Below are 27,883 nucleotides of genomic sequence, written 5' to 3' on the forward strand. Positions count from 1 at the left end.
GCTTCAGTACCTGAAGTTCAGACATTTGTAAAGGGAGTGCTGCATATTCAGCCCCCGTTTGTGCCCCCTGTGGCACCTTGGGATCTCAACGTGGTGTTGAGTTTCTTAAAATCACATTGGTTTGAACCACTAAAACCGTGGATCTGAAATATCTCACGTGGAAGGTGGTCGTGTTGTTGGCCTTGGCTTCGGCCAGGCGAGTATCAGAATTGGCGGCTTTGTCCTGTAAAAGCCCTTATCTGATTTTCCATATGGATAGGGCAGAATTGAGGACTTGTTCCCAGTTTCTCCCTAAGGTGGTGTCAGCGTTTCACCTGAACCAGCCTATTGTGGTGCCTGCGGCTACTAGGGACTTGGAGGACTCCAAGTTGTTAGACGTGGTCAGGGCCCTGAAAATATATGTTTCCAGGACGGCTGGAGTCAGAAAATCTGACTCGCTGTTTATCCTATATGCACCCAACAAGCTGGGTGCTCCTGCTTCTAAGCAGACTATTGCTCGTTGGATTTGTAGTACAATTCAGCTTGCACATTCTGTGGCAGGCCTGCCACAGCCAAAATCTGTCAATGCCCATTCCACAAGGAAGGTGGGCTCATCTTGGGCGGCTGCCCGAGGGGTCTCGGCTTTACAACTTTGCCGAGCTGCTACTTGGTCAGGGGCAAACACGTTTGCAAAATTCTATAAATTTGATACCCTGGCTGAGGAGGACCTGGAGTTCTCTCATTCGGTGTTGCAGAGTCATCCGCACTCTCCCGCCCGTTTGGGAGCTTTGGTATAATCCCCATGGTCCTTACGGAGTTCCCAGCATCCACTAGGACGTCAGAGAAAATAAGAATTTACTCACCGGTAATTCTATTTCTCGTAGTCCGTAGTGGATGCTGGGCGCCCGTCCCAAGTGCGGTGTATCTGCAATACTTGTACATAGTTATTGTTAACTAAATCGGGTTATTGTTGAGCCGTCTGAGAGGCTCAGTTGTTTCATACTGTTAACTGGGTTTCATATCACGAGTTATACGGTGTGAATGGTGTGGCTGGTATGAGTCTTACCCGGGATTCAAAATCCTTCCTTATTGTGTACGCTCGTCTGGGCACAGTGTCCTAACTGAGGCTTGGAGGAGGGTCATAGTGGGAGGAGCCAGTGCACACCAGGTAGTCTAAGATCTTTCTAGAGTGCCCAGCCTCCTTCGGAGCCCGCTATTCCCCATGGTCCTTACGGAGTTCCAAGCATCCACTACGGACTACGAGAAATAGAATTACCGGTGAGTAAATTCTTATTTTTTTTTCAGAGATGTTTGTCTTTTTTTAAACGTTTTTAATCCAATATGTTGTTTTTGAACAAAGGTTTTGTTCCTTTTTTAGTATTTTTTATCTTTGTATTCTAAAGAAAGAAATAATGTAATGGTAATTTATAATGTATTCACGGTTAGTTTGTTTGTTTGTTTGTTTGTTTTTTTAATTGCTTTTAGGACAGACAGCTGAAAGTAAAGGATCTGGTGCTTTCCGCTCATGACCGAGCTGCCAGAAATTGCCCATGGACTGTGGGTCTGTGGAAAAGATATATACTCGCAATGGAGCGTCACTGTGTAGATCACAGCACTGTCACTGGTAAGCAAAGGACTTTTTAAATAAATCCATTTCTGAAACCTGCTTTGTCTTGAAGGCTGATTTTGGTTGTCTCTTAAACCTAATTTTGAGTGATGTTTTTTATTTGGAGGGATTTTGGTTATTATTTCAAGTACTCCTTTCTATAATTAGCCCTTCATTTTGTCCCATTCTGTAACTAGAGAGTGACTGACCGTACTTTTTGACGAGCGTCCACAAATCAGCAGACTTTTATCAGTACAAAAAAACAGTACTGGAGAATATTAGGTCTCCCTCCCAAGCAATGGCGTATCAAACAGTTGATAATCCCTGATCACTCCCGGTACCACACACACCACCTTCTTCGGGTGTCCGCACCTTCCCTCTACTCCCCAAGGCCATTCACACAGCCAGATCTGCTGGAGGAATGGGAGGTCTCAGCCACACGAAGGACAAGTTATGAGTGTTATGGATGTGATTGCCCCAATTACTCCTCGTCTGTATCTACCACTGCTCCAAGATTAGCAAATTCTGTGTGGTGCAACATGAAGCCTCAGTTGAGCACATTTATCAAAGTTTTTAATACGGAAATTTCAGAGCATGATTCCCCACTACTTCTAGGGTCTGCTTTGGATGTTAGCAGCATCTCCCAATAGGAAGAAAGAAGAAAATAGGATTTTTGTACGTTCGTTAAATCCATTTCTCTGGTTATATTGTGGGACACTGTGCTCACCCTTTATGTGCCCTGGTTTATTGTTTTCCGTCATATACATAAATGGAATTCTTTTTACTAGTTTCATTACTTTCTCTTTCATCCACTAGGGGACACTGGAGTCCTATACAGTAGGGGTGTGAAGCCTTGAACCGGAGGTGTGGCACAATCTTAAATTAGCATTGTCTGCACAGCCGGCTCCTCCCCCTTCACATCCCTCCTCCCTCAGTTTGAAAAATTGTGCTGGAGGCACAATACGTGGAGCACTTGAGCTCCTGACTAAGAATCTAAAAGGGGCTGCGTAACCCTAATAAAGGGGGGACAAAGCTACCTGATTTCAGAGAGACAAAGATCCCTATTGAAGGGACCTGCATCTCTCCACAGGAGATCCTCCAAAATAGTGAGTACTGGTCGTATAAGCTTAGGCTAGGGTTTTCCAGTAGTAAAAGTTTTTTTGTTTTTTTCTCCTCTCTCTCTCTTTTATAGCTTTGCTGTAAATACTGTTTTGAATAACTCCCCTTTATAAAGACTAATCAGGGAAGGGCAGAGCGACGGTGGCCGGCGCGTGGGAGCCTTAGTGCGGCGCGGGACTCAGCCTGTCTTCCCTGTAAGCAGGGGGGGACGGCAAAGCGGCAAGTACAAGACCCACGGCCGGAGCGGAGCACAGGCGCCGCTACGGGAGACGGACCCGTCGCGCTCGCCAGCCGGCGGCTCCAGGGCGCGCTGCACACTACAGATACCCACGGGCGGAGCACAGGCGCCGCTACGGGAGACGGACCCGTCGCGCGCGCCAGCCGCCGGGTCCGAAGCGCGCTGTATAGGGGCCAGAGGGGGAAACCAGTTAATGCACTTAAAGCACTTAGATGTTAAATAACAGTGCGGCAGGCCACATTTTTTTTATATGAACTTACATTAGTGGGGGCCATGTTTCTTCGTTTTGGCGCCAGGCTGAGGTGAGGGATGGGTCCTTCCCCTCCCCCACCAGTAGTGTACATAGGGGAAAGTTTATTAATAAAGGAATTAACTCCCCCTGCTGCACGGCCTGGATAATGCATGCATTAAGATAGTAGCGAGAGAGTTAGGCAACAGCTCCCTCTGCTGGTGTAATGTATATAGACAATATACGAGGATCTCCTGAAAAGTATTTAAACTTTACAAATTATATTTTCAAGGGACGTCCGTTTCAAAGATCCCGGAGAAAATACACAGAAGCAAGTCAACTCTAACATCGTAGCTGATTTACAGTTGGGGTGGGAGGGTTGCGAGTCGGTTGGTGTTTGATTTGTTATTTTTTTTGGCCTGTTCCTTTTATAGAGAAAAAGGGGACAGGTAATTCCAGCCGGATCCAATACCTTCGCTTCCGTCATCTCCCAGTCTTTCTCTTCCTAGTTTAAAGGGTGAAAGCGCTGCGTAATACCCTGGTAAGGGGTTTTAAAAAAGAAAAACAACATGTCTAAGGCTACCAAGACCTCAAAGACCTGCTATGTTTGTACGAAATGTAACAAGAAGAGCACGCGGGTTGGCAGCTCCGGGGTGTGCGACTCCTGCTTAGACAAGGACGCTCCACCTGGGAGCAGTGCTCTGGCTAAGGCATGGAAAGACAACCTTGCTAATAGAATCTCCAAGGAAATGGCAGAATCCCGCAAGCAGCAATCGGAATGGGCTGCGGGATTCTCAAAGACAATGGAGGAATTTCTCATCAAGTTAACGCCGCCTGCACACGCTGAGACGAGTGTGCGCAAGGCTGTTAAAAGAACTCTTCCTATTATACCAGAATCTGAGGAGGAAGAGGGTTTTCTTCTGGATATGGAAGAAGCCGCGTTCAGCAGCGTTCCCCATTCCTAAATCCCTCCAATCTGAGATGGAGGAGGCTTGGAAACAACCTGACAAACGTTTTCAATTTCCGAAACGTTTTTAGGTAACTTACCCCCTACCTTAGGGTGTAATGGACAAGTGGGAGTCTCCGCCGGTAGTGGATGCTTCACTAGGAAGATTGTCAAAGAAGACAATCTTGCCAATTCCTAACGTAACTACTTTAAAGGATGCGTCCAACCGTAAAGTTGACACGGCGTTAAAATCAATTTTTGTAGCAGCAGGTGCAGCGCAGAGACCTGCGATCGTCTGTGCTTGGGTCAACAAGGCCATGGGTGCATGGTCCGGCCGTATTGTACAAGCTATTGAGGAGGAAAATAGCTTAGAAGAGATTACACAGCTGGCGGAACACATTCGAGAATCTGCTTCATACTTGTGTCAAGCTTCTAAGGATATTAGCAGAATAGCATCACGCATATCTGCATCGGCCATATCGGCTAGAAGGATTTTATGGCTTAGAGAATGGCAAGGTGACTCTGACACCAAGAAGGCGGTAGAATCCATTCCCTTTGGGGGTGAGATGCTGTTCGGACCAGAGTTGGACAAGTGGATTTCGCAGGCTACAGCGGGGAAGTCCACTTTTCTGCCTACTCCTTATACGAGAACCGCTCCACAAACTAGGAGAGGTTATTCGGGACCATCGTTTACTTCTTTTAGATTACAGTCCTTTCGAGCCCGAGGTAGGGGTTTCGGTACACAAGCACGCGGGGGCAGAGGTAGAGGCCGCTCGCAAGCAGCAACCAGAAAGCAGGATAAACCTGCTGACAAGACCGTGGCATGACGGCCTCCCAGCTCACCTGGGGTCCCCCTTGGTGGGCGGCCGACTGGAAGGTTTTCAGAACATCTGGGCCAAAACCTCACCAGAACTTTGGGTGAACAACTTAATCTCTCAGGGATACAAACTGGAATTTCAACAGAGGCCTCACAGTCAGTTTTTTTACAACAGGATTGCCTCAAAAAGCAAGGGCACTACGGGCAGCAATTCAAAAATTACTACAAGCAGAGGTCATTATTCCGGTTCCCGCTTCTCAGAGAGGAACGGGGTTCTATTTCAATCTTTTTGTCGTGCCAAAACCAGACGGGACGGTCAGACCAATACTCCATTTAAAAGTTTTCAACCAGTTTTTAAGAGTCTACAGATTCAAGATGGAATCAATCCAATCAGTCATTGCAGGCTTAGAACCAAGCGAGTTCATGGTATCCATGGACATAAAGGATGCATATCTGCATATCCCAATCTGGACTCCTCACCAGGCTTACTTACGGTTCGCACTGGTGGCGGAGCACTACCAATTCCGGGCCTTGCCGTTCGGTCTAGCGTCAGCCCCAAGAATTTTCACAAAGATCATGGCGATCATGGTGGCAGGACTGAGACTGTTGGGGGTCACGATTATACCTTATCTGGACGATTTACTGATCAAAGCTCCATCTCAGAATCGACTGCTCAAGGATGTTCAGACATCACATCAATTTCTAATTCAACATGGATGGATTGTCAATTTCCAAAAGTCCAACCTCATACCGACTCAACGGATTAAATTCCTCGGTCTCATCTTGGACACGGTCCTATTACGTGTGTTCCTACCAGAGAACAAGGTACAGGACCTACAGAGATTAGTGGCTCAGGTACTGAGGACGCAGACCGTTTCTCTGCACCTCTGTGTGCAGCTTCTCGGGAAGATGGTGGCGTCGTTCGAAGCTCTCCAGTACGGCAGACTTCATTCCCGACCATTCCAAATGAACCTCATTGCTCAGGGAGCAGGCTCGCACTGGCTTCTCCATCGGAGAATCCGACTTCAACCACAAGTACGGGTCTCATTGATATGGTGGTCGTTACACAAGAACCTTACAGCCGGCAAGAAATGTGGCATTTGGGATTGGAAGATCTTGACGACGGACGCCAGTCTCAGAGGTTGGGGAGCCGTCCTAGAGGACCATCAGTTTCAAGGACGGTGGACGCTACAGGAAAGCAAATTACCCATAAATATCCTCGAACTAAGAGCAGTCTACAATGCCCTTCTCTTAGCAGAAGACCTAGTCATGAATCAACACATCAGGATTCAGTCAGACAATGTCACGACGACGGCTTACATAAACCGTCAAGGAGGAACAAAGAGCAGGATGGCGTTAAAGGAGGCCACAAAGATCTTGTTGTGGGCAGAAAGAAGAGACATCATTCTCTCCGCAGTGTTCATTCCAGGTGTGGAGAACTGGGAAGCAGATTACCTCAGTCGCCAGGACATGCATCCGGGGGAGTGGTGCCTTCATCCACGGATTTTCAACATGATTGTGAGAAGATGGGGTCTGCCTCAGGTGGACCTAATGGCGTCTCTACAAAACCATCAACTGCCCAGATATGTGTCAAGAACTCGAGATCCAGCAGCAGAAGGAGTGGACGCATTAACACTTCCGTGGTGTTACAGGAGGGTTTACATATTTCCACCATTCCCACTTATACCCAGGGTTCTGAAAAGAGTAAAGCGGGAACGAGTGTGGGTCATTCTAATCGCACCAGATTGGCCCCGCAGGAGTTGGTACACCGACCTGCGAGGGTTACTTGCGGAAGATCCTTGGAGGTTACCTCAGAGAGAAGACCTGCTATCTCAGGGACCTTTCCTACACCCCAACCTGAACAGGCTGCGTTTGACGGCGTGGCTATTGAAACACGGATCTTAAGAAACAGAGGGATCCCACGAACGGCCATTCCTACAATGATTGCCGCTAGGAAGCCGGTCACAGCCAGGCACTACTACAGGATTTGGAGACTGTACATGGCTTGGTGTCAGGAACGGGGATGGAATTCATCTAACTTCCATTTGTCGCCACTTCTACTTTTCCTTCAGGCCGGTCTAGAGGGAGGACTCAGATTGGGCTCTTTGAAGGTTCAGATTTAGTCTCTCTCCATCCTTTTTCAACAGCGGCTAGCATCCTTGCCAGAGATTCAAACCTTTTTACAGGGGGTTCTGAGGATTCAACCCCCTTTTCGTCCTCCCACGGCACCATGGGACTTAGGTTTGGTGTTAGAATATTTGAAGTCACCGACTTTTGAGCCGTTGACAAGTACAGACCTGAAGTATCTTTCTTGGAAGGTCACGTTATTACTTGCCTTGGCTTCGGCTAGGCGGGTTTCTGAGTTGGGAGCCTTATCCTGTAAGAGTCCTTTCTTAGTTTTTCATGAGGATAGGGCGGAACTCCGTACAAGAGCAGACTTCCTTCCGAAGGTGGTGTCGGGGTTTCATGTAAACCAGCCAATAGTGGTCCCATCTTTCCAGGGTCTCGCAGATGAGGACGTGTCATTGGATGTTGTCCGAGCTTTACGGGTATACGTACAGGTTACGTCATCTTTCAGAAAGTCGGACCATTTGTTTGTTCTTTATGATGGGCCAAAGAAGGGTTGGCCGGCCTCTAAGCAGACTTTGTCCAGATGGATTAGACTTGCCATTCGGCAGACTTATATTTCCTGTGGAAAACAGGTTCCGGTTCAGACGGGTGCTCATACTACCCGATCAGTGGGTGCCTTGTGGGCGGCTGCCAGGGGTGCTTCCACTACTCAACTTTGCAGAGCGGCGACGTGGTCTTCAGCCCACACGTTCGCGAGATTTTACAAGTTTGATACTTTTGCGTCCGGAGAATCTAAGTTCGGACGTTTAGTTTTGCAGGCCACCGACAGCACTCCCTCCCTGGGGGAAAACTTTGGGACGTCCCCTACTGTATAGGACTCCAGTGTCCCCTAGTGGATGAAAGAGAAAAGAGGATTTTGGTACTTACCGATAAATCCATTTCTCTGAATCCTCTAGGGGACACTGGACGCCCGCCTCGGTGCTGTCAACGTGCTGTGTTCAAAGTTCTTGTTTTAATCAGTTCGTGCAAACAGCGTTAGTTATTCGGTTAAGAGTTCTTGGCCGCTGTTTGATATGTTGTACGGTTCGGTTCCTCGCCATGGGCTATAGTGTCATGTCCTATTCTCTCAGTCACATTTTTCAAACTGAGGGAGGAGGGATGTGAAGGGAGAGGAGCCGGCTGTGCAGACAATGCTAATTTAAGATTGTGCCACACCTCCGGTTCAAGGCTTCACACCCCTACTGTATAGGACTCCAGTGTCCCCTAGAGGATTCAGAGAAATGGATTTATCGGTAAGTACCAAAATCCTCTCTTCAGTCCCATCCTGTGAGGTCAAGCTAATTCATATATGTTGTCCCCGGAGGAAGGGGATATAGAAGAGGTCCTGTGAATTTGTGCACTTACCATATTAAGAGGCTGATTCTGAGTTTACATACACACTTTTGAGGAACATGTTTTGCCTGAATTCACACCGGGCATACGCCAAAAATCGTGAAAAACATATATATGTGTGTGTTATGCACGGTCATATGCACTCGCATCTGCATTTGGGATGATGAAGCAGCACTGTACATTAACAGGGCAATTTCAGACCCAGAAGCAATCACCCCCCCAAAAAAATGTCCTTCGTCGTCCACTAGGAGGCACAGGAGTGCTAACACAGGGTATAGGCTAGCCGGGAGCAGGCAGGCACCAAAAGGGTAACTTAAAAGTACCCTGCAGGCCTCGCCTCCCTGTCCCCTATACCCTGCCTCCAGGCCCGCCAGTTTTTCTTTTGGTGCGGCAGGAGCGGGCACAATTTTTTTAGGTGGCTGTTAATACAGCCTGGGTTACTTTTTTATATTTTTTTTATTAAATTAGTTAGCGCTGCTGTGCAGCTGTCATAACTGTAGTTTTGTGAACCCGGCATATATGTGAAGTCCGTGCGGGTAACTGGAGGACTATGTGTATATTTGGCTGGTCTGTGGGAATCAGTGAGATGAAGTGATAAGGAGCAATACCTGACCGGGAGTCGAACTCGGGCCTCGGCAGAGGAAGCCGTATCCTGACCACTAGATCACCAGGGACTTGGTGTTGATAGCAGGATGGTGAATGTATTGGTGAGAACGAACTGGATAAACTGTCACAGGAGTAGGTGTTTGTGTACTCAAGGTTACTATGAAATAGGTTCTCTGGAGTTACGTAGATCTGGGAGGAGAGCTGAGGACGTTGAATCAGACTGGTTACCTGCGAGACTGGAACCGGGCTGGGTACCGGTATAACAGGAACGCCACTGTAATCCGGACTGGTACCGGATATAACTGGAAACGATACTGTGTATAGAACAATGGCTATGACTTTAAGACGAGACTGAAGAATACTGCGGCTGTGTCTTTAAGACGAGACTGATAATAGATATAACTGGTAACACAACTGTAATCTGGACTGGGTAGCAAAAGAGCAGAGTTTCACAGGAACTAAGGTAATAGTGTTACCTCTTGGGGAGCTCAGCTATTAAGCTCACACTGAGCTGTGTGACTCAAGGAACTGGCAATTTCTGTAACACAATTCTCTTCACTAATCACCAAAGACTAGGAAGCATAAGTAAACAGTCAGGTGATTCAGGGAGTCTCAGGCCGGCACAGGATTGGATAGCTTATGGTCAGGTGATCAGACCCTGTCACATCAGTACTCCAGGTCAGGCTCTGATGTGGAGTGAGGCCTAGCAGGCCAAAAAAACACTGAAGCCTGAACTTCTACAAATGAACAGAGGATGCTGACTTTTAGGCCTAAACTCCAGATTGCTGAACACAGTGAAGAATCAAAATGCTGCACACAGCTGATTATTTAGAGGAATTCCTACTCAGGTGGCTAATCAAGGTAAGCAAACACAGATTTACAGTCTTCCTGCTGAGCTGAACAGATTCAAGTTACAGGATATGCTGAAGTAAGCCCCAGAATATGAGAAATACAGTCAGGATCATGACAGTACCCCCCTCTTCAAGGGTGGACTCCGAACACCCATCTTGAAACTTAGAGGAACTTGAAGAACAACTTGCAAACATATATTCAGAAAAGTGGAAACCAGAGGGACTTGAAACAAAACTTTAGGCTGGATTTCTTAGAAGTCTTCCCGATCTTCTGGTTCTCAACCGCGGTCCTCAAGTACCCCCAACAGTTCATGTTTTCCAGGTCTCCTGACAGGATTGCAAGTGAAATAATTTGCTCCACCGGTGGGTCTTTTTAAAAATGTCAGTGAGTAATGAATACACCTGTTCAACTGCTCAGTGACCTCGATAACATGAACTGTTGGGGGTACTTGAGGACTGAGGCTGAGAACCACTGAGGTAGACCATCCATCATAAACAAAACTGGAATTGCCTTCATCTGAAAGGACTGAGGAATAAACTGTGGAAAGTTCCTTTCCTGGATTTGAAGTGCGAGAAGATTGGGCTTTCGAAGCTAGCACTCCACTGAGGCTTAAATTAAATCTTGTTCTATAACGAGAACCTTTCATACAGAGACCTGTAGACCTTTTTGGTAATTCTGGAACCTCCTCATGCATGAAAGCATAACTGGTAAGAACAGCACCTCCCATAACATAACCTGAGTCATCAACAAATTCACTCTGAGTCCATGTCTAAGGTGAGCATGGTTTTCTTTTCGTTAGGAGTAACGACATCCGAGGCATACGAAGATTCAATTAACTTGGAACTATGCGAGGAATCTGGAGTAGAGTCAAAGGAAACAAAACCAATTCTTAAATCACTAGCCTGTTGTCTCTGAAGCCCTCCAGTTCCTGTAATTTCTGAAATCTTTGATGCATTGATCCAGCAAGGCTTGTTCTTGCTTAGAAAACGATGGATTGGGGAACTGTTCAGTGGGCGAATCTTCTGTAAGCTGAGTGAATGATAGACCCAAGGTATGGGTACTTACAGAAGAGCTGCAGTTAGATGAAGGCAGGGTAGAATCAGCTTGAGATGCTCCAGGTCAGAGAGAGGACGTCATCTCCAGAACTGACCGACAGGAGTTCATTACTTTAAACACTGGATTGAGTCTAGACAAGCTTGAACCGGCTGGAACCGGAAGAGACTGCTATTCCGGAGGTGAAAACATTTCTCCAGGGGATACTTCATGTCCAGCTGTCGTTTGTGGCTCCTGTGGCCCCTTGGTTCTTTCCCTGGTGCTGAAAGCGCTACAAACGGCCCCCTTTGAACCCATGGACAGGGCGGATCTCTGTTGGATCACTTGGAAGACCTTGTTCCTTTTGGCCATATCTTCAGCTTGCAGAGTTTCTGATCTTAGTGCTCTGTCCTGCCGCTAGACTTTCCTGATCTTTCACTCAGACAGGGCGGTTCTCCGCACTAGGGCAGGTTTCCTACCAAAAGTGGTTTCAAGTTTCCACATCAATAAGGAGATGGTGGTTCCGGCATTATCAACTGCTTCTCCTGAGGAGGCTCTCTCTCTCAGAATCTATGCGGATAAAACCAAGGATATTAGTCGTTCAGACCCTGTTAGTCTTGTTAGACTTCCATAAACAGGGTTGTCCAGCATCCAAACAAACCTTAGCTAGATGGCTTCAGTTAATGGTTCACGACACCTATTTGGCAGCGAAACTTTCTACCTCTTCGGGGGTGAACGCTCATTCCACACGGGCTGTGGGAGCTTCCTGGGGACCCCTCGGCTGAGCAGCTTTGTAAAGCGGCCATGTGGTCCTCTGCCCCGACTTTCATTCATTTCTATGCATTTGACGCATTTGCGTCGAATGACACAGCCTTCGGGCGAAGGGTTCTTGGCGCAGTCCAGGAGCGTCCCCGCCCAAGTGGGGACAATTGTAGGACGTCCCAGTGTTAGCACTCCTGTGCTCCCTAGTGGATGATGAAGGAAAATAGGATTTATGTTTTACCTTGTTAAGTCCTTTTCTTGAAGTCCATAGGGGGCACAGGGCACCCTCCCTGACGCACCTGTCCTGCAGGATAGGATTCCTGTGTAGGTGGTGTGCGGCCAACCTTCTTCACAGTGGTCTTCTGTGTGTAGTGTGTGTATTGTTCCTTCCTTCCTTCCTCCCTTCCTCCCGCTTTAGGTTTGCTATCAATACTGGCGGGCCTGGAGGCTGAGGACAGGGAGGCTAGGCCTGCTGGGTACTTTTAAGTAACCCTTTTGGTGCCAGCCTGCTCCCGGCCGGCCTATACCCAGTGTTAGCACTTCTGTGCCCCCTATGGACTCGAAGAAAAGGATTTAACAAGGAAGGACATAAATCCTCTTTTTGTGTATTTTGTATGTGTAAAACAATTATATTCTATTTCACCTAGGTGTGTTCAGTGTGTGAACTGATTCTGTGAAGTGTATCAAAATGGCTGACATGCTGTGTCTAGTATGTGACCAAAGATGGGATAGTTTATGGGCCTATTTGAGGCTCAAGAAAGTGAGATAACGGTCTCATACCAGTCATAAAAGATTGTACTGTAAGTTTAAAGTATATTCTTCCAGACCTCCTCTTTAGGCTAGTTCAAGAAATGTAAATCTCTAAGAGGTTATGAAAGCGGTTAGGGAGGTGTTCTAAGATTTATTGCTTCACCTCTAAAAGAATCCTGTGTCCATCTGGGCTGTCCGAATCCCACCATCTATCTGCCTAAAGTTAGTTACCTCGGAGTGAATGACTCATTAACATTTGGCACTGAGAGAGTTAAACTCAAAGGTGGGGTCCCTGAACAGCTGTTGGGTGATAAATGACTGGGACAACTAAGAGAAAAGCATCCATAACCTAAAGGATGTCAGGTGCTTCTGATTGTATGTCGGTTAATATAATAAATATAAATGCTGCTGACCAGGTAAGGGGTGGCTAACTCCTATTATAGAAACACGAGAAAGGGAAATGGGAGTGCAAAGACATCAGAATAAAAATGGATTTAATTGCACAAATACAATGAATACACATGAAATAAAATTGTTCATATAAACACAAGGTTCTACAAATGGGATGTCCTTAAGAAAGACTATAGGGAATTAGGCAAGAAACTTAAGGCAAGGACATCTAATGTAATATTCTCTGAAATATTACCCGTGCCACGCGCTAGTCCAGGGAGGCAGAGGGAGATTAGGGAGGTAAATGTGTGGCTTAGAGACTGGTGCAGAAAAGAGGGGTTCGTGTTCCTGGAACAATGGGCGGACTTCTCAGTCAGGCGCCATCTTTTTTGTCGTGATGGATTGCACCTGAAAGAGGAGGGGGCAGCGGTGCTGGGGGGAAGGATGGTTAGAAGGTTGGAGGAGATTTTAAACTAGGAGCCTGGGGGGAGGGTTTAGTTAGAAACTATGGGGCGTGCAGTGAGAATAGTGGGGATGGCGGTAGTAAACGAAATGGGGGAGAAGTTGGGGGGAGGGTAAGAGCAGCCGGTAAAGGTATCAACATGGGTACTAAAAGAGGTTTTACCAAAGCACTAACTAATGATGATTACAGGTCATCGTTGCTACATAAGGTGAAAGATGTCCCTAACGCAAAGGGAAATAGTAACATAGTATCTAAGGTTGAAAAAAGACAATTGTCCATCGAGTTCAACCTATTTGTGGTCTCCTATGCACGATTATTTTGTATAAAATTTTGACTGAAGTTGATGACTGACGTTACGTTTTACCCCTCTTTTCTCTGACGTCCTAAGTGGATGCTGGGACTCCGTAAGGACCATGGGGAATAGCGGCTCCGCAGGAGACTGGGCACAACTAAAGAAAGCTTTAGGACTACCTGGTGTGCACTGGCTCCTCCCACTATGACCCTCCTCCAGACCTCAGGTAGAATCTTGTGCCCGGCTGAGCTGGATGCACACTAGGGGCTCTCCTGAGCTCCTAGAAAGAAAGTATATTTAGGTTTTTTATTTTACAGTGAGATCTGCTGGCAACAGACTCACTGCAGCGAGGGACTAAGGGGAGAAGAAGCGAACCTACCTAACAGGTGGTAGTTTGGGCTTCTTAGGCTACTGGACACCATTAGCTCCAGAGGGATCGACCGCAGGACCCGACCTTGGTGTTCGTTCCCGGAGCCGCGCCGCCGGCCCCCTTACAGAGCCAGAAGCAAGAAGTGTTCCGGAAAATCGGCGGCAGAAGACTTCTGTCTTCAACAAGGTAGCGCACAGCACTGCAGCTGTGCGCCATTGCTCCTCATGCACACCTCACACTCCGGTCACTGATGGGTGCAGGGCGCTGGGGGGGGGGGGGGGCGCCCTGAGGGCAATATAAGACACCTTGGCTGGCAAATCATCACAATATATAGTCCCAGGGCTATATATGTGATAAATTACCCCTGCCAGAATCCATAAAAAAGCGGGAGAAAAGTCCGCCGAAAAAGGGGCTGAGCCATCTCCCTCAGCACACTGGTGCCATTTTCTCTTCACAGTGCAGCTGGAAGACAGCTCCCCAGGCTCTCCCCTGTAGTTTTCAGGCTCAAAGGGTTAAAAAGAGGGGGGGCACTAAATTTAGGCGCAATATATGTATACAAGCAGCTATTGGGGGAAAAATCACTCAGTTATAGTGTTAATCCCTGCATTATATAGCGCTCTGGTGTGTGCTGGCATACTCTCTCTCTGTCTCCCCAAAGGGCTTTGTGGGGTCCTGTCCTCAGTCAGAGCATTCCCTGTGTGTGTGCGGTGTGTCGGTACGGCTGTGTCGACATGTTGGATGAGGAAGGTTACGTGGAGGCGGAGCAGAGGCCGATAAATGGGATGTCGCCCTGTGGGGCCGACACCAGAGTGGTTGGATAGGTGGAAGGTATTAACCGACAATGTCAACTCCTTACATAAAAGGCTGGATGACGTAACAGCTGTGGGACAGCCGGCTTCTCAGCCCGCGCCTGCCCAGGCGTCTCAAAGGCCATCAGGGGCTCAAAAAAACGCCCGTTACCTCAGATGGCAGACACAGATGTCGACACGGAGTCTGACTCCAGTGTCGACGAGGTTGAGATATATACACAATCCACTAGGAACATCCGTTACATGATCTCGGCAATGAAAAATGTGTTACACATTTCTGATATGAACCCAAGTACCACATAAAAAGGGTTTTATTTTTGGGGAGAAAAAGCAGCCAGTGTTTTGTTCCCCCATCAGATGAGTGAATGAAGTGTGTAAAGAAGCGTGGGTTCCCCCAATAAGAAACTGGTAATTTCTAAAAAGTTACTGATGGCGTACCCTTTCCCGCCAGAGGATAAGTTACGCTGGGAGATATCCCCTAGGGTGGATAAGGCGCTTACACGGTTGTCAAAAAAGGTGGCACTGCCGTCTTAGGATACGGCCACCTTGAAGGAGCCTGCTGATAAAAAGCAGGAGGCTATCCTGAAGTCTGTATATACACACTCCGGTTCTATACTGAGACCTGCAATTGCCTCAGCATAAATAGTGCTGCTGCAGCGTGGTCTGATACCCTGTCAAATAATATTAATACCCTAGACAGGGATAATATTTTGCTAACCTAGAGCATATTAAAGACGTCGTCTTATATATGAAGGATGCACAGAGGGATATTTGCCGGCTGGCATCCAGAATTAATGCAATGTCCATTCTGCCAGGAGGGTATTAGAAACCCGGCAGTGGACAGGTGATGCTGCCTTTAAAAGGCACATGGAGATTCTGCCTTATAAGGGTGAGGAATTGTTTGGGGATGGTCTCTGGGACCTCGTATCCACAGCAACAGCTGGGAAGAATTTTTTTTACCTCAGGTTTCCTCACAGCCTAAGAAAGCACCGTATTTTCAGGTACAGTCCTTTCGGCTTCAGAAAAGCAAGCGGGTCAAAGGCGCTTCCTTTCTGCACAGAGGCAAGGGAAGAAGGAAAATGCTGCACCAGACAGCCAGTTCCCAGGATCAAAAATCTTCCCCCGCTTCCTCTGAGTCCACCGCATGACGCTGGGGCTCCACAGGTGGAGACAGGTGCGGTGGGGGCGCGTCTCGGGAACTTCAGGGACCAGTGGGCTTGCCCACAGGTGGATCCCTAGGTTCTGCAAGTAGTATCACAGAATACAGGCTGGAGTTCGAGGCGACTCCCCCTCGCCGTTACCTCACATCAGCCTTGCCTGCTGCCCTCGGAGAAAGGTAGTACTGGCGGCAATTCACAAGCTGTACTTCCAGCAGGTGAAATCAAGGTACCCCTCCTTCAACAGGGCCGGGGTTACTATTCCAAAATGTTGTGGTACCGAAACCAGACGGTTCGGTGAGACCCATTCTAAAATTGAAATCCTTGAACACTTATATACGAAGGTTCAAGTTCAAAATGGAATCGCTCAGGGCGATTATGCAAGCCTGGAGAATTTCATGGTATCACTGGACATCAAGGATGCTTACCTGCATGTCCCTATTTACCCTCTTGACCAGGAGTACCTCAAAATTGTGGTACAGGATTGTCATTACCAATTCCAGACGTTGCCGTTGGTCTGTCCCCGGCACCGAGGTATTTACAAGGTAATGGCCGAAATAATTATCCCGTACTTGGACGATCTCCTTATAAAGGCGAGGTCCAGGGAGCAGTTGTTCGTCGGAGTAGCACTATCTCGGGAAGTGCTACACCAGCACGGCTGGATTCTGATTATTCCTAAGTCGCAGCCGGTTCCTACGACGCGTCTACTGTTCCTGGGTATGGTTCTGGACACAGAACAGGATAAAAATGGGTTTCTCTCGGAGGAGAAGTCCAAGGAGTTGTCGTCTCTAGACAGAGACCTCCTAATACAAATACAGGTGTCGGTGCATCAATGCACGCGAGCCCTGGGAAAGATGGTAGCTTCTTACGAAGAAATTCCATTCGCCAGGTCCCATGCAAGGATCTTCCAGTGGGATCTGTGGGACAAGTGGTCCGGGTCGCATCTTCAGATGCATCGGCGGATAACCCTGTCTCCAAGGGCCAGGGTGTCGCTGTTGTGGTGGCTGCAGAGTGCTCATCTTCTAGGGGGCCGCAGATTCGGCATACAGGACTGGGTCCTGGTGACCACGGATGCCAGCCTTCGAGGCTGGGGGGCAGTCACACAGGGAAGAAACTTCCAAGGCTATGGAAAAGTCAGGAGACTTCCCTACACATAAATATTCTGGAACTAAGGGCCATTTACAATGCCCTAAGTCAGGCTAGGCCCCTGCTTCAACACCGGCCGGTGCTGATCCAGTCAGACAACATCACGGCGGTCGCTCATGTAAACCGACAGGGCGGCACAAGAAGCAGGATGGCGATGGCAGAAGCCACAAGGATTCTCCGATGGGCGGAAAATCATGTGTTAGCACTGTCAGCAGTGTTCGTTCCCGGAGTGGACAACTGAGAAGCAGACTTTCTCAGAAGACACGACCTCCACCCGGGAGAGTGGGGACTTCATCCAGAAGTCTTCCAAATGATTGTACACCGTTGGGAAAGGCCACAGGTGGACATGATGGCGTCCCGCCTCAACAAACAGTTACAAAGATATTGCGCCAGGTCAAGGGACCCTCAGGCGATAGCTGTGGACGCTCTGGTAACACCGTGGGTGTACCAGTCGGTGTATGTGTTCCCTTCTCTGCCTCTCTTACCCAGGGTAATGAGAATAATAAGAAGGAGAGGAGTAAGAACTATACTCATTGTTCCGGGTTGGCCAAGAAGAGCTTGGTACCCAGACCTCCAAGAAATAATCTCAGAGGACCCATGGCCTCTGCCGCTCAGACAGGACCTGCTGCAGCAGAGGGCCTGTCTGTTCCAAGACGTACCGCGGCTGCGTTTGACGGCATGGCGGTTGAACGCCGGATCCTGAAGGAAATGGGCATTCCGGAGGAAGTTATCCCTACGCTATTTAAAGCTAGGACGAAAGTGAACGCAAACCATTATCACTGCATATGGCGGAAATATGTTGCGTGCTGTGAGGCCAGGAAGGCCCCAAAGGAGAAATTTCAGCTAGGTCGATTTCTGCACTTCCTACAGTCAGAGGTGACTATGGGCCTAAAATTGGGTTCCATGAAGGTCCAGATTTCGGCTCTATCGATTTTCTTCCAAAATAGAACTGGCTTCACTGCCTGAAGTTCAGACTTTTGTTAAGGGAGTGCTGCATAGTCAGCCCCCGTTTGTGCCTCAAGTGGCACCGTGGGATCTCAACGTGGTGTTGGATTTCCTGAAGTCGCATTGGGTTGAGCCACTGAAATCCGTGGAGCTACAATACCTCACGTGGAAAATGGTCATGTTGTGGGCCTTGGCGTCAGCCTGGCGTGTATCAGAATTGGCGGCTTTGTCATACAAAAGCCCTTATTTGTATTTTATATGGATAAGGCGGAATTGAGGACTCGTTCCCAATTCCTTCCTAAGGTGGTATCAGTTTTTCATGTGAACCAACCTATTGTGGTGCCTGCGGCTACTTGGGACTTGGAGGATTCCAAGTTACTGGACGTAGTCAGGGCCCTGAAAAGTATGTTTCCAGGACGGCTGGAGTCAGGAAAACTGACTCGCTATTTATCCTGTATGCACCCAACAAGCTGGGTGCTCCTGCTTCTAAGCAGACTATTGCTCGCTGGATCTGTAGCACGATTCAACTTGCACATGCTGCGGCTGGACTGCCGCACCCTAAATCTGTAAAAGCCCATTCCACGAGGAAAGTGGGCTCTTCTTGGGCGGCTGCCCCAGGGGTCTCGGCTTTACAACTTTGCCGAGCTGTTACATGGTCGGGTTCAAACATTTTTGCAACAGTCTACAAGTTTGATACCCTGGCTGAGGAGGACCTAGAGTTTGCTCATTCGGTGCTGCAGAGTCATCCGCACTCTCCCGCCCGTTTGGGAGCTTTGGTATAATCCCCACGGTCCTTACGGAGTCCCAGCATCCACTTAGGACGTCAGAGAAAATAAGATTTTACTCACCGGTAAATCTATTTCTCGTAGTCCGTAGTGGATGCTGGGCGCCCATCCCAAGTGCGGATTGTCTGCAATACTTGTTTATAGTTATTGCTTAACTAAAGGGTTATTGTTGAGCCATCTGTTGAGAGGCTCAGTTATATTTCATACTGTTAACTGGGTATAGTATCACGAGTTATACGGTGTGATTGGTGTGGCTGGTATGAGTCTTACCCGGGATTCAAAATCCTTCCTTATTGTGTCAGCTCTTCCGGGCACAGTATCCTAACTGAGGTCTGGAGGAGGGTCTTAGTGGGAGGAGCCAGTGCACACCAGGTATTTCTAAAGCTTTCTTTAGTTGTGCCCAGTCTGCTGCGGAGCTGCTATTCCCCATGGTCCTTACAGAGTCCCAGCATCCACTACGGACTACGAGAAATAGATGTACCGGTGAGTAAAATCTTATTTTTTTTATAATAACCATAGTGCGTGACTTTGCCCCATAACCCTGGATATCCTTATCCATTAGGAATTTTTCTCTTACGTCCTAGAGGATGCTGGGGACTCCGTAAGGACCATGGGGTATAGACGGGCTCCGCGGGAGATAGGGCACCTAAAAAGAACTTTGACAATGGGTGTGCACTGGCTCCTCCCTCTGTGCCCCTCCTCCAGACCTCAGTTAGATTCTGTGCCCAGAGGAGAAAGGGTACACTGCAGAGAGCTCTCCAGAGTTTTCTGTTTTAAAAGAATTTTGTTAGGTTTTTTATTTTCAGGGAGTCCTGTTGGCAACAGGCTCCCTGCATCGTGGGACTGAGGAGAGAGAAGCAGGGCTGGCTTTACGGTTGGGCTCTGTTTCTAGGCTACTTGACACCATTAGCTCCAGAGCGCCGCCGTCCTCCTCACAGATGCCGAAGATAGAAGCCGGGTGAGTATGAGAAGGCAGAAGACATCAGGCGACAGAAGACATCAGATCTTCATGAGGTAAGGCGCGCAGCGGTAAGCTGCGCGCCATTGCTCCCACTATACACACACACAGCAGCACTGAAGGGTGCAGGGCGCTGGGGGGGGCGCCCTGGGCAGCAATATTCCTCACTACTGGGCATGTTAAGATGGATTAGGCTGCTGAGGCAGTAAATACAAGAATCCCCCGCCATTTTAATAAAAAAAGCACTGGGACCGAAGCCCGCCGTCGGGTGGGCGGGGCTTGATCCTCAGCACTAACCAGCGCCATTTTCTCCACAGAGGCTGCATGCTGAACGCTGGCTCCCTGGTCTCTCCCCTGCTGAACTTCACAGGCTGGAAAAAAAGAGGAGGGGGGCACATTGGCGACGCAGTGAGTGGGAATTGGAATATTATTATATAAAAAAGCGCTATCTGGTCATATTTTTCCACACTGTTATTAAGCGCTGGGTGTGTGCTGGCATACTCTCTCTCTGTCTCTCCTAAGGGCCTGGTTGGGGTATTGTCCCCTTGAGGTTAATCTCTGTGTGTGGGGGGTGTCGGTACGTGGTGAGGACATGTCTGAAGCGGAAGGCTTCTCCAAGGAGGAGGTGGAGCAAATGAGTGGTGTGTCCCATGTCGGTTGTGCCGACTCCGGAATGAATGGACATGTGGCATATGTTGAATGCAAGTGTGGCATCTTTACATAAGAGGCTTGATAAGGCTGACTTAGGGGGGACATCAGGGGGTCAATCCTCGGATTGGACCGACTCACAGGGCCCGTCGGGGTCTCAAAATCGTCCCTTAACACAAGACACTACTACCGACACGGATTCTGATTCCAGTGTCGACTATGACGAAGTAAAATTGCACCCTAGGGTGACTAAAACCATTCAGTGTATGATTGTGGCAATAAGGGATGTGTTGCATATTGAGGATGAACACTCGGTCCCCGACACAAGGGTACACATGTTTAAGGAAAAGAAAGAGATTATTAATTTTCCCACATTTCATGAATTAAATGATTTCTTTGGAAAAGCTTGGGAGACTCCGGAAAAGAGACCGCAGATCCCCAAAAGAATTTATATGGCATACCCCTTCCCTAAGCAGGAAAGGGAGATTTGGGAATCACCCCCCACTGTGGACAAGGCCCTGACGCGCTTGTCCAAGAAAGTGGCGCTACCGTCTCCTGACACAGCGGCCCTTAAGGACCCTGCAGATCGCAGGCAAGAAACTACCTTAAAGTGTATTTATTCTCATACAGGTGCTGTGCTAAGACCGACAATTGCGTCGGCATGGGTGTGTAGCGCAATTGCATCTTGGACAGATGAGCTGACAGATCAATTTGATAATATGGATAAGGATACTATATTCTTAACTCTAGCCCATATTAAAGACGCAGTCTTATTTATGAGGGATGCTCAAAGGGACGTTGGACTGCTAGCTTCTAGGGCCAATGCCATGTCTATCTCGACGAGAAGATCCTTATGGACTCGCCAATGGACGGGTGATGCGGATTCCAAAAAACATATGGAAGTACTACCCTATAAGGGTGAGGTATTGTTTGGGGATGGGCTGACGGACCTGGTTTCCACAGCTACAGCAGGTAAATCAAATTTTTTACCATATATTCCCCAACAGCAAAAGAAAGTAACACCCTATCAGATGCAGTCTTTTCGGTCGCACAAGTCCAGAAGAGGTCGGGGATCCTCTTTCCTCGCCAGAGGTAAGGGTAGAGGCAAAAGAGCACGTGCCCAGGACCAAAAGTCCTCCCCGGCTGCTCCAAAACCCACAGCATGACGCTGGGGCTCCCCTGAGGGAGTCCGCACCGGTGGGGGCACGTCTTCGACTTTTCAGTCAGACCTGGGTCAGATCAGACCTGAATCCCTGGGTGTTAGAAATAGTTTCCCAGGGGTACAAACTGTAATACGAGGAGGTGCCCCCGCGCCGATTTTTTAAATCGGCCCTACCAGCTACCACATCGGAAAGGGATGTAGTGTTAGCTGCAATTCAAACGCTGTTTATACAGCAAGTGATGATCAAGGTTCCCCTGCACCAGCAGGGAAGAGGTTACTACTCAACCCTATTTGTGGTCCCGAAACCGGACGGTTCGGTCAGACCTATTTTGAATCTGAAATCCCTATACCTGTACATAAAAAGATTCAAATTCAAAATGGAATCACTCAGAGCGATAATAGCCAACATGGAGGAGGGGGAGTTTATGGTGTCTCTGGACATAAAGGATGCGTACCTGCATGTCCCCATATATGCCCCCCATCAGGAATACCTGAGATTCGCTGTACAGGATTGTCATTACCAATTTCAGACGTTGCCGTTTGGACTTTCCACGGCCCCGAGGATTTTCACCAAGATAATGGCGGAAATGATGGTGGTCCTGCGCAAGCATGGAGTCACAATTATCCCATACTTGGACGATCTCCTGATAAAAGCGAGATCACGGGAGAAATTGCTGAGCAGTGTGGCGCTCTCTCTGAGAGTGCTCCAGCAACACGGTTGGATTTTAAATCTACCGAAGTCACAGTTGATTCCGACAACTCGACTACCGTTCCTAGGTATGATACTGGATACGGAACAAATGAAGGTCTTCCTCCCAATAGAGAAAGCCCAGGACATCCAGAACATGGTCAGAGACCTGCTAAAACCGAAAAGTGTCAGTTCACCAATGCACTCGAGTTCTTGGAAAAATGGTGGCGGCCTACGAGGCCATTCCCTTCGGAAGGTTCCATGCAAGGACTTTTCAATGGGACCTTCTGGACAAGTGGTCCGGGTCCCATCTGCACTTACATCGGAAAATAACTCTATCCCCAGGGGCCAGAGTGTCTCTCCTGTGGTGGTTGCAAAGTGCTCACCTGCTGGAGGGTCGCCGGTTCGGAATTCAGGACTGGATCCTGGTAACCACGGACACGAGCCTCCGAGGATGGGGAGCAGTCACCCAAGGAAGAAATTTTCAGGGACTATGGTCAGACCAGGAGTCCTGTCTACACATCAATGTGTTGGAACTCAGGGCCATTTACAACGGCCTTCGACAAGCGGAGAGTCTTCTTCGAAACCAACCGGTTCTGATTCAATCAGACAATGTCACAGCAGTGGCTCATGTGAACCGCCAAGGCGGGACAAGAAGCAGAGTCGCGATGGCGGAAGCCACCAGGATTCTTCGCTGGGCGGAAAATCATGTAAGTGCTCTGTCGGCTGTCTTCATTCCGGGAGTGGACAACTGGGAAGCAGACTTCCTCAGCAGACACGATCTCCATCCAGGAGAGTGGGGACTTCATCAAGAAGTCTTTGCAGACATAACACGTCTTTGGGGAACTCCTCAAATAGACATGATGGCGTCACGCCTCAACAAAAAGCTTCAGAGGTATTGTGCCAGGTCTCGGGACCCTCAGGCAGTGGCAGTAGACGCTCTGATAACACCGTGGGTGTTCAAATCGGTCTACGTGTTTCCTCCTCTTCCTCTCATCACAAAGGTGTTGAGGATCATAAGGCAAAGAAGAGTACAGACGATACTCGTTGTCCCAGACTGGCCTCGAAGGGTCTGGTACTCAGATCTACAAGAGATGCTCACAGTAGATCCCTGGCCTCTTCCTCTGAGGGAAGACATGTTGCAACAGGGGCCCTGTGTATTTCCGGACTTACCACGGTTACGTTTGACGGCATGGCGGTTGAACGCCGAATCCTAGCGAAAAAGGGGATTCCGGAAGAGGTCATCCCTACGTTAATAAAGGCTAGGAAGGAGGTGACGGTTAAGTATTATCACCGTATCTGGCGAAAGTATGTGTCTTGGTGTGAGACCAAGAATGCACCTACGGAAGATTTTCATCTGGGTTGTTTTCTCCACTTCCTACAGACAGGAGTGGATATGGGCCTGAAATTAGGCTCTGTTAAGGTTCAGATTTCGGCCCTCTCGATTTTCTTTCAGAAGGAATTGCCTCTTCCAGAACTCCAGACGTTTGTAAAGGGAGTGCTACACATCCAGCCTCCTTTTGTGCCTCCAGTGGCACCTCAACGTGGTGTTGCAGTTCCTAAAATCACACTGGTTTGAACCCCTTAACAAGGTTGAGTTGAAATTTCTTACTTGGAAGGTGGTCATGTTGTTGGCCTTGGCATCAGCAAGGCGAGTTCAGAATTGGCGGCTTTGTCACACAAAAGCCCCTACTTGATTTTTCATGTGGATCGAGCTGAATTGAGGACACGTCCGCAATTTTTGCCTAAGGTGGTTTCTTCATTCCATGTGAATCGACCTATTGTAGTGCCTGTGGCTACAAGTGACCTGGAGGATTCCAGATCCCTGGACGTAGTCAGGGCCTTAAAGATTTATGTAGCCAGGACGGCTAGAATTAGGAAAACAGAGGCTCTGTTTGTCCTGTATGCGGCCAATAAGATTGGCGCACCTGCTTCGAAGCAGACTATTGCTCGCTGGATCTGTAATACGATTCAGCAGGCTCACTCTACGGCTGGATTGCGGGTACCAAATTCGGTTAAGGCCCATTCCACTAGGAAGGTGGTCTCTTCTTGGGCGGCTGCCCGAGGCGTCTCGGCATTACAACTTTGCCGAGCGGAGACTTGGTCGGGGTCAAACACTTTTGCTAAATTCTACAAGTTTGATACCCTGGCTGATGAGGACCTAGCGTTTGCTCAGTCGGTGCTGCAGAGTCATACGCACTCTCCCGCCCGATTGGATGCTTTGGTATAAACCCCATGGTCCTTACAAAGTCCCCAGCATCCTCTAGAACGTAAGAGAAAATAGGATTTTAAACCTACCGGTAAATCTATTTCTCCTAGTCCGTAGAGGATGCTGGGCGCCCGTCCCAGGGCGGAAACTCTGCAAGACTTGTATATAGTTGTTGCTTACATAAGGGTTATGTTACAGTTGAAATCGGTCTTGGACCGTTACTGTTGTTGTTCATACGGTTAACTGGTTATGTATGATCCAGGTTACATGGTATGATTGGTGTGGGCTGGTATGAATCTTGCCCTTGGATTTCTAAATCCTGCCTTGTATTGTCCATCTCCTCTGGGCACAGTTCTCTAACTGAGGTCTGGAGGAGGGGCATAGAGGGAGTAGCCAGTGCACACCCATAGTCAAAGTTCTTTTTAGGTGCTCTATCTCCTGCGGAGCCCGTCTATACCCCATGGTCCTTACGGAGTCCCCAGCATCCTCTACGGACTAGGAGAAATAGATTTACCGGTAGGTTTAATATCCTATTTTCTAACCCATTCTTAAAGGTGTTAACCGAGTCGGCCATTACAACTCCCTCAGGCAGGGAATTCCAAACACGTATCGTCCTTACCGTAAAAAAGCCTTTACGCCGTATTGTGCGGAATCTCCTCTAACCTGAGCGAGTGTCCACGAGTTCTCTGTGATGATCTAACCAAAAACAGGTCCTGCGCAAGATCTATATATTGTCCCCTTATATATTTGTAGATGTTGATCATGTCCTCTCTTAATCTCCTCTTTTCCAGTGTAAACATGCCTAGTCTTGCAAGCCTTTACTCGTATTCCAGCATCCCCATACCCTTAATTAGTTTGGTCGCCCACCTCTGAACCTTTTCTAGCTCCAGGATATCCTTTTTGTAGTATGGTGCCCAGAATTGTACACAGTATTCAAGGTGTTACCTCACAAGTGATTTATGTAACGGGAGTATAATACTCTCGTCCCTAGCATAAATTCCCCGTTTTATGCATGCTAATATCTTATTAGTCTTCTTTGCTGCAGTCCTACTTTGGGTACTACTGCTTAGTTTGCTATCTATGAGGACACCTAAGTCCTTTTCCAGTACAGAATCCCCTAACTTTACCCCATTTAGTAGGTAGGTGTTATTTTTGTTTTTGTTACAACAGTGCATTACCTTACACTTGTCTGTGTTGAAGCGCATTCTCCATTTCGCTGCCCAAGCTTCTAATTTAACTAAGTCGTTCTGAAGCGACTCAGCATCCCCCTCCGTATTTATAACTTTACACAATTTGGTATCATCTGCAAAAATTGACACCATGCTCTCTAGACCTTCTGTTAGGTCGTTAATGAAAATATTGAACAATAGCGGTCCTAATACTGAGCCTTGCGGCACACCACTTAGCACTTCAGTCCAATTTGAAAAAGATCCATTAACCACAATGCGCTTCTCCCTATTATCTAACCAGTTTTTGACCCAAGTGCATATTGTGCTTCCTAGCCCTGTTTCTTGTAGCTTGTAGATAAGTCTCATGTGTGGTACAGTGTCGAATGCTTTGGCAAAATCTAAAAAGATTCCATCCACCTCTTTACCCTGATCGAGGTTTGCGCTTACTGTTTCATAAAAGCCAAGTAAGTTGGTTTGACAGGATCTGTTCTTCACAAACCCATGTTGATTCCTTTTAATGACATTATTGACTTCAAGGAACTTCTGAATACTATCTCTTTTAGTCTGTCTCTCCTAAACAACGTATAGTCTTCTAGGTTGACTGCCCAGTCATGAGATTCGTCCCACCAAGTTTCAGTAATGCCTATAATATCATACTGTTTACTTGCTGCAATTATTTCTAGTTCGCCCTTTTTACCAGTAAGGCTTCTATCGTTTACATACATACAACTAAGATAAGTATCTTTAACAGTATTTACTAGAGAGGACCCAATTCAGGGACTAACACATAATCTCAATAATGAGAATATCCCACTGATAGGTACTTATTTAAGTGAGGAAGTAGTCTGTGACCGATTAAAACATTTAAAGATTAATAAGTCACCAGGTCCCGATGGTATTCACCCATGGGTTCTAATGGAGCTTCACTCTGAACTGGCAAAACCGCTATTTTTGAACTTTAAGTATTCCGTTATATCAGGTATGGTTCCCAAAGACTGGCGTATAGCGTAAGTAGTGCCTATATTCAAAAAGGGAAGTAAAGCTGAACCGGGTAACTATAGACCAGTTAGTCTTACATCTATAGTGGGGAAAGTACTGGAAGGTATTCTAAGAGATAGGATTCAGAAGTTCCTTGAAGCCAATAAAATCATTAAAAGGAATCAACATGGATTCGTGAAGGACAGATCCTGTCAAACCAACTTACTTGGTTTTTACGAAACAGTAAGTGCAAACCTCGATCAGGGTAAAGACGTGTATGTAATCTTTTTAGTCTTTGCCAAAGCTTTCAACACAGTACCTCACATGCGACTTATCTATAAGCTACAAGAAATAGGGCTAGGAAGTTCTATATGCACTTGGGTCAAGAATTGGTCAGATAACAGAGAGCAGCGCGTTGTGGTTAATGGATCTCTTTCAAATTGGACTGAAGTGTTAAGTGGTGTGCCGCAAGGCTCGGTATTAGGACCGCTATTGTTCAACATTTTCATTAATGACCTAACAGAAGATCTAGAGAGCATGGTGTAAATTTTTGCAGATGATACCAAATTGTGTAAGGCTATAAATACAGAGGAGGATGCTGAGTCTCTTCAGAATGACTTAGTTAAATTAGAAGCATGGGCAGCCAAATGGAGAATGCGCTTCAACACAGACAAGTGTAAGGTAATGCACTGTGGTAGCAAGGACAGAAATAACACCTGCAAACTGAATGGGGTAACATTAGGGGATACTGTACTGGAAAAAGACTTAGGGGTTCTCATAGCAAACTAAGCAGCAGTTCCCAAAGTAGGATGGCAGCAAAAAAGGCTAATAAGATACTAGCATGCATAAGGGGAATTGATGCAAGGGACGAGGATTTTATACTCCCGTTCTATAAATCACTAGTGAGGCCACACCTTGAATACTGTGTATAATTCTGGGCACCGTACTACAAAAAGGATATCCTGGAGCTAGAAAAGGTTCAGAGGAGGGCGACTAAACTAATTAAGGGCATGGAGACGATGGAATACAAGGAAAGGCTTGAAAGACTAGGCATGTTTACATTGGAAAAGAGGAGACTAAGAGGGGATATGATCAACATCTACAAATATATAAGGGGACAATACACAGAGCTTGCGCGGGACCTGTTTTTGGCCAGATCAACACATAGCATTCATGAACACTCGCTCAGGTTAGAGGAGAGGAGATTCCGCACAATACGTTGTAAAGGCTTTTTCACGGTAAGGACAATACGTGTTTGGAATTCCCTGCCTGAGGGAGTTGTAATGGCGGAATCGGTCAACACCTTTAAGAATGGG

The 27,883-nt window shown here is 47.6% G+C and overlaps 1 protein-coding gene across 1 annotated transcript in view; it reads left to right on the plus strand.

Annotated features, from left to right (window-relative positions):
- The window catches only part of SART3 (spliceosome associated factor 3, U4/U6 recycling protein), a 329,224-nt gene that overhangs the window by 166,328 nt on the left and 135,013 nt on the right, over positions 1–27,883 (plus strand). Inside the window, exon 8 of the mRNA XM_063913277.1 lies at positions 1,465–1,603. Within this exon, the coding sequence (XP_063769347.1) occupies positions 1,465–1,603 (139 nt within the window). The remainder of the gene's footprint in view (positions 1–1,464; positions 1,604–27,883) is intronic.

This window comes from Pseudophryne corroboree, chromosome 1, assembly GCF_028390025.1.
Source record: "Pseudophryne corroboree isolate aPseCor3 chromosome 1, aPseCor3.hap2, whole genome shotgun sequence".
NCBI lineage: Eukaryota > Metazoa > Chordata > Amphibia > Anura > Myobatrachidae > Pseudophryne > Pseudophryne corroboree.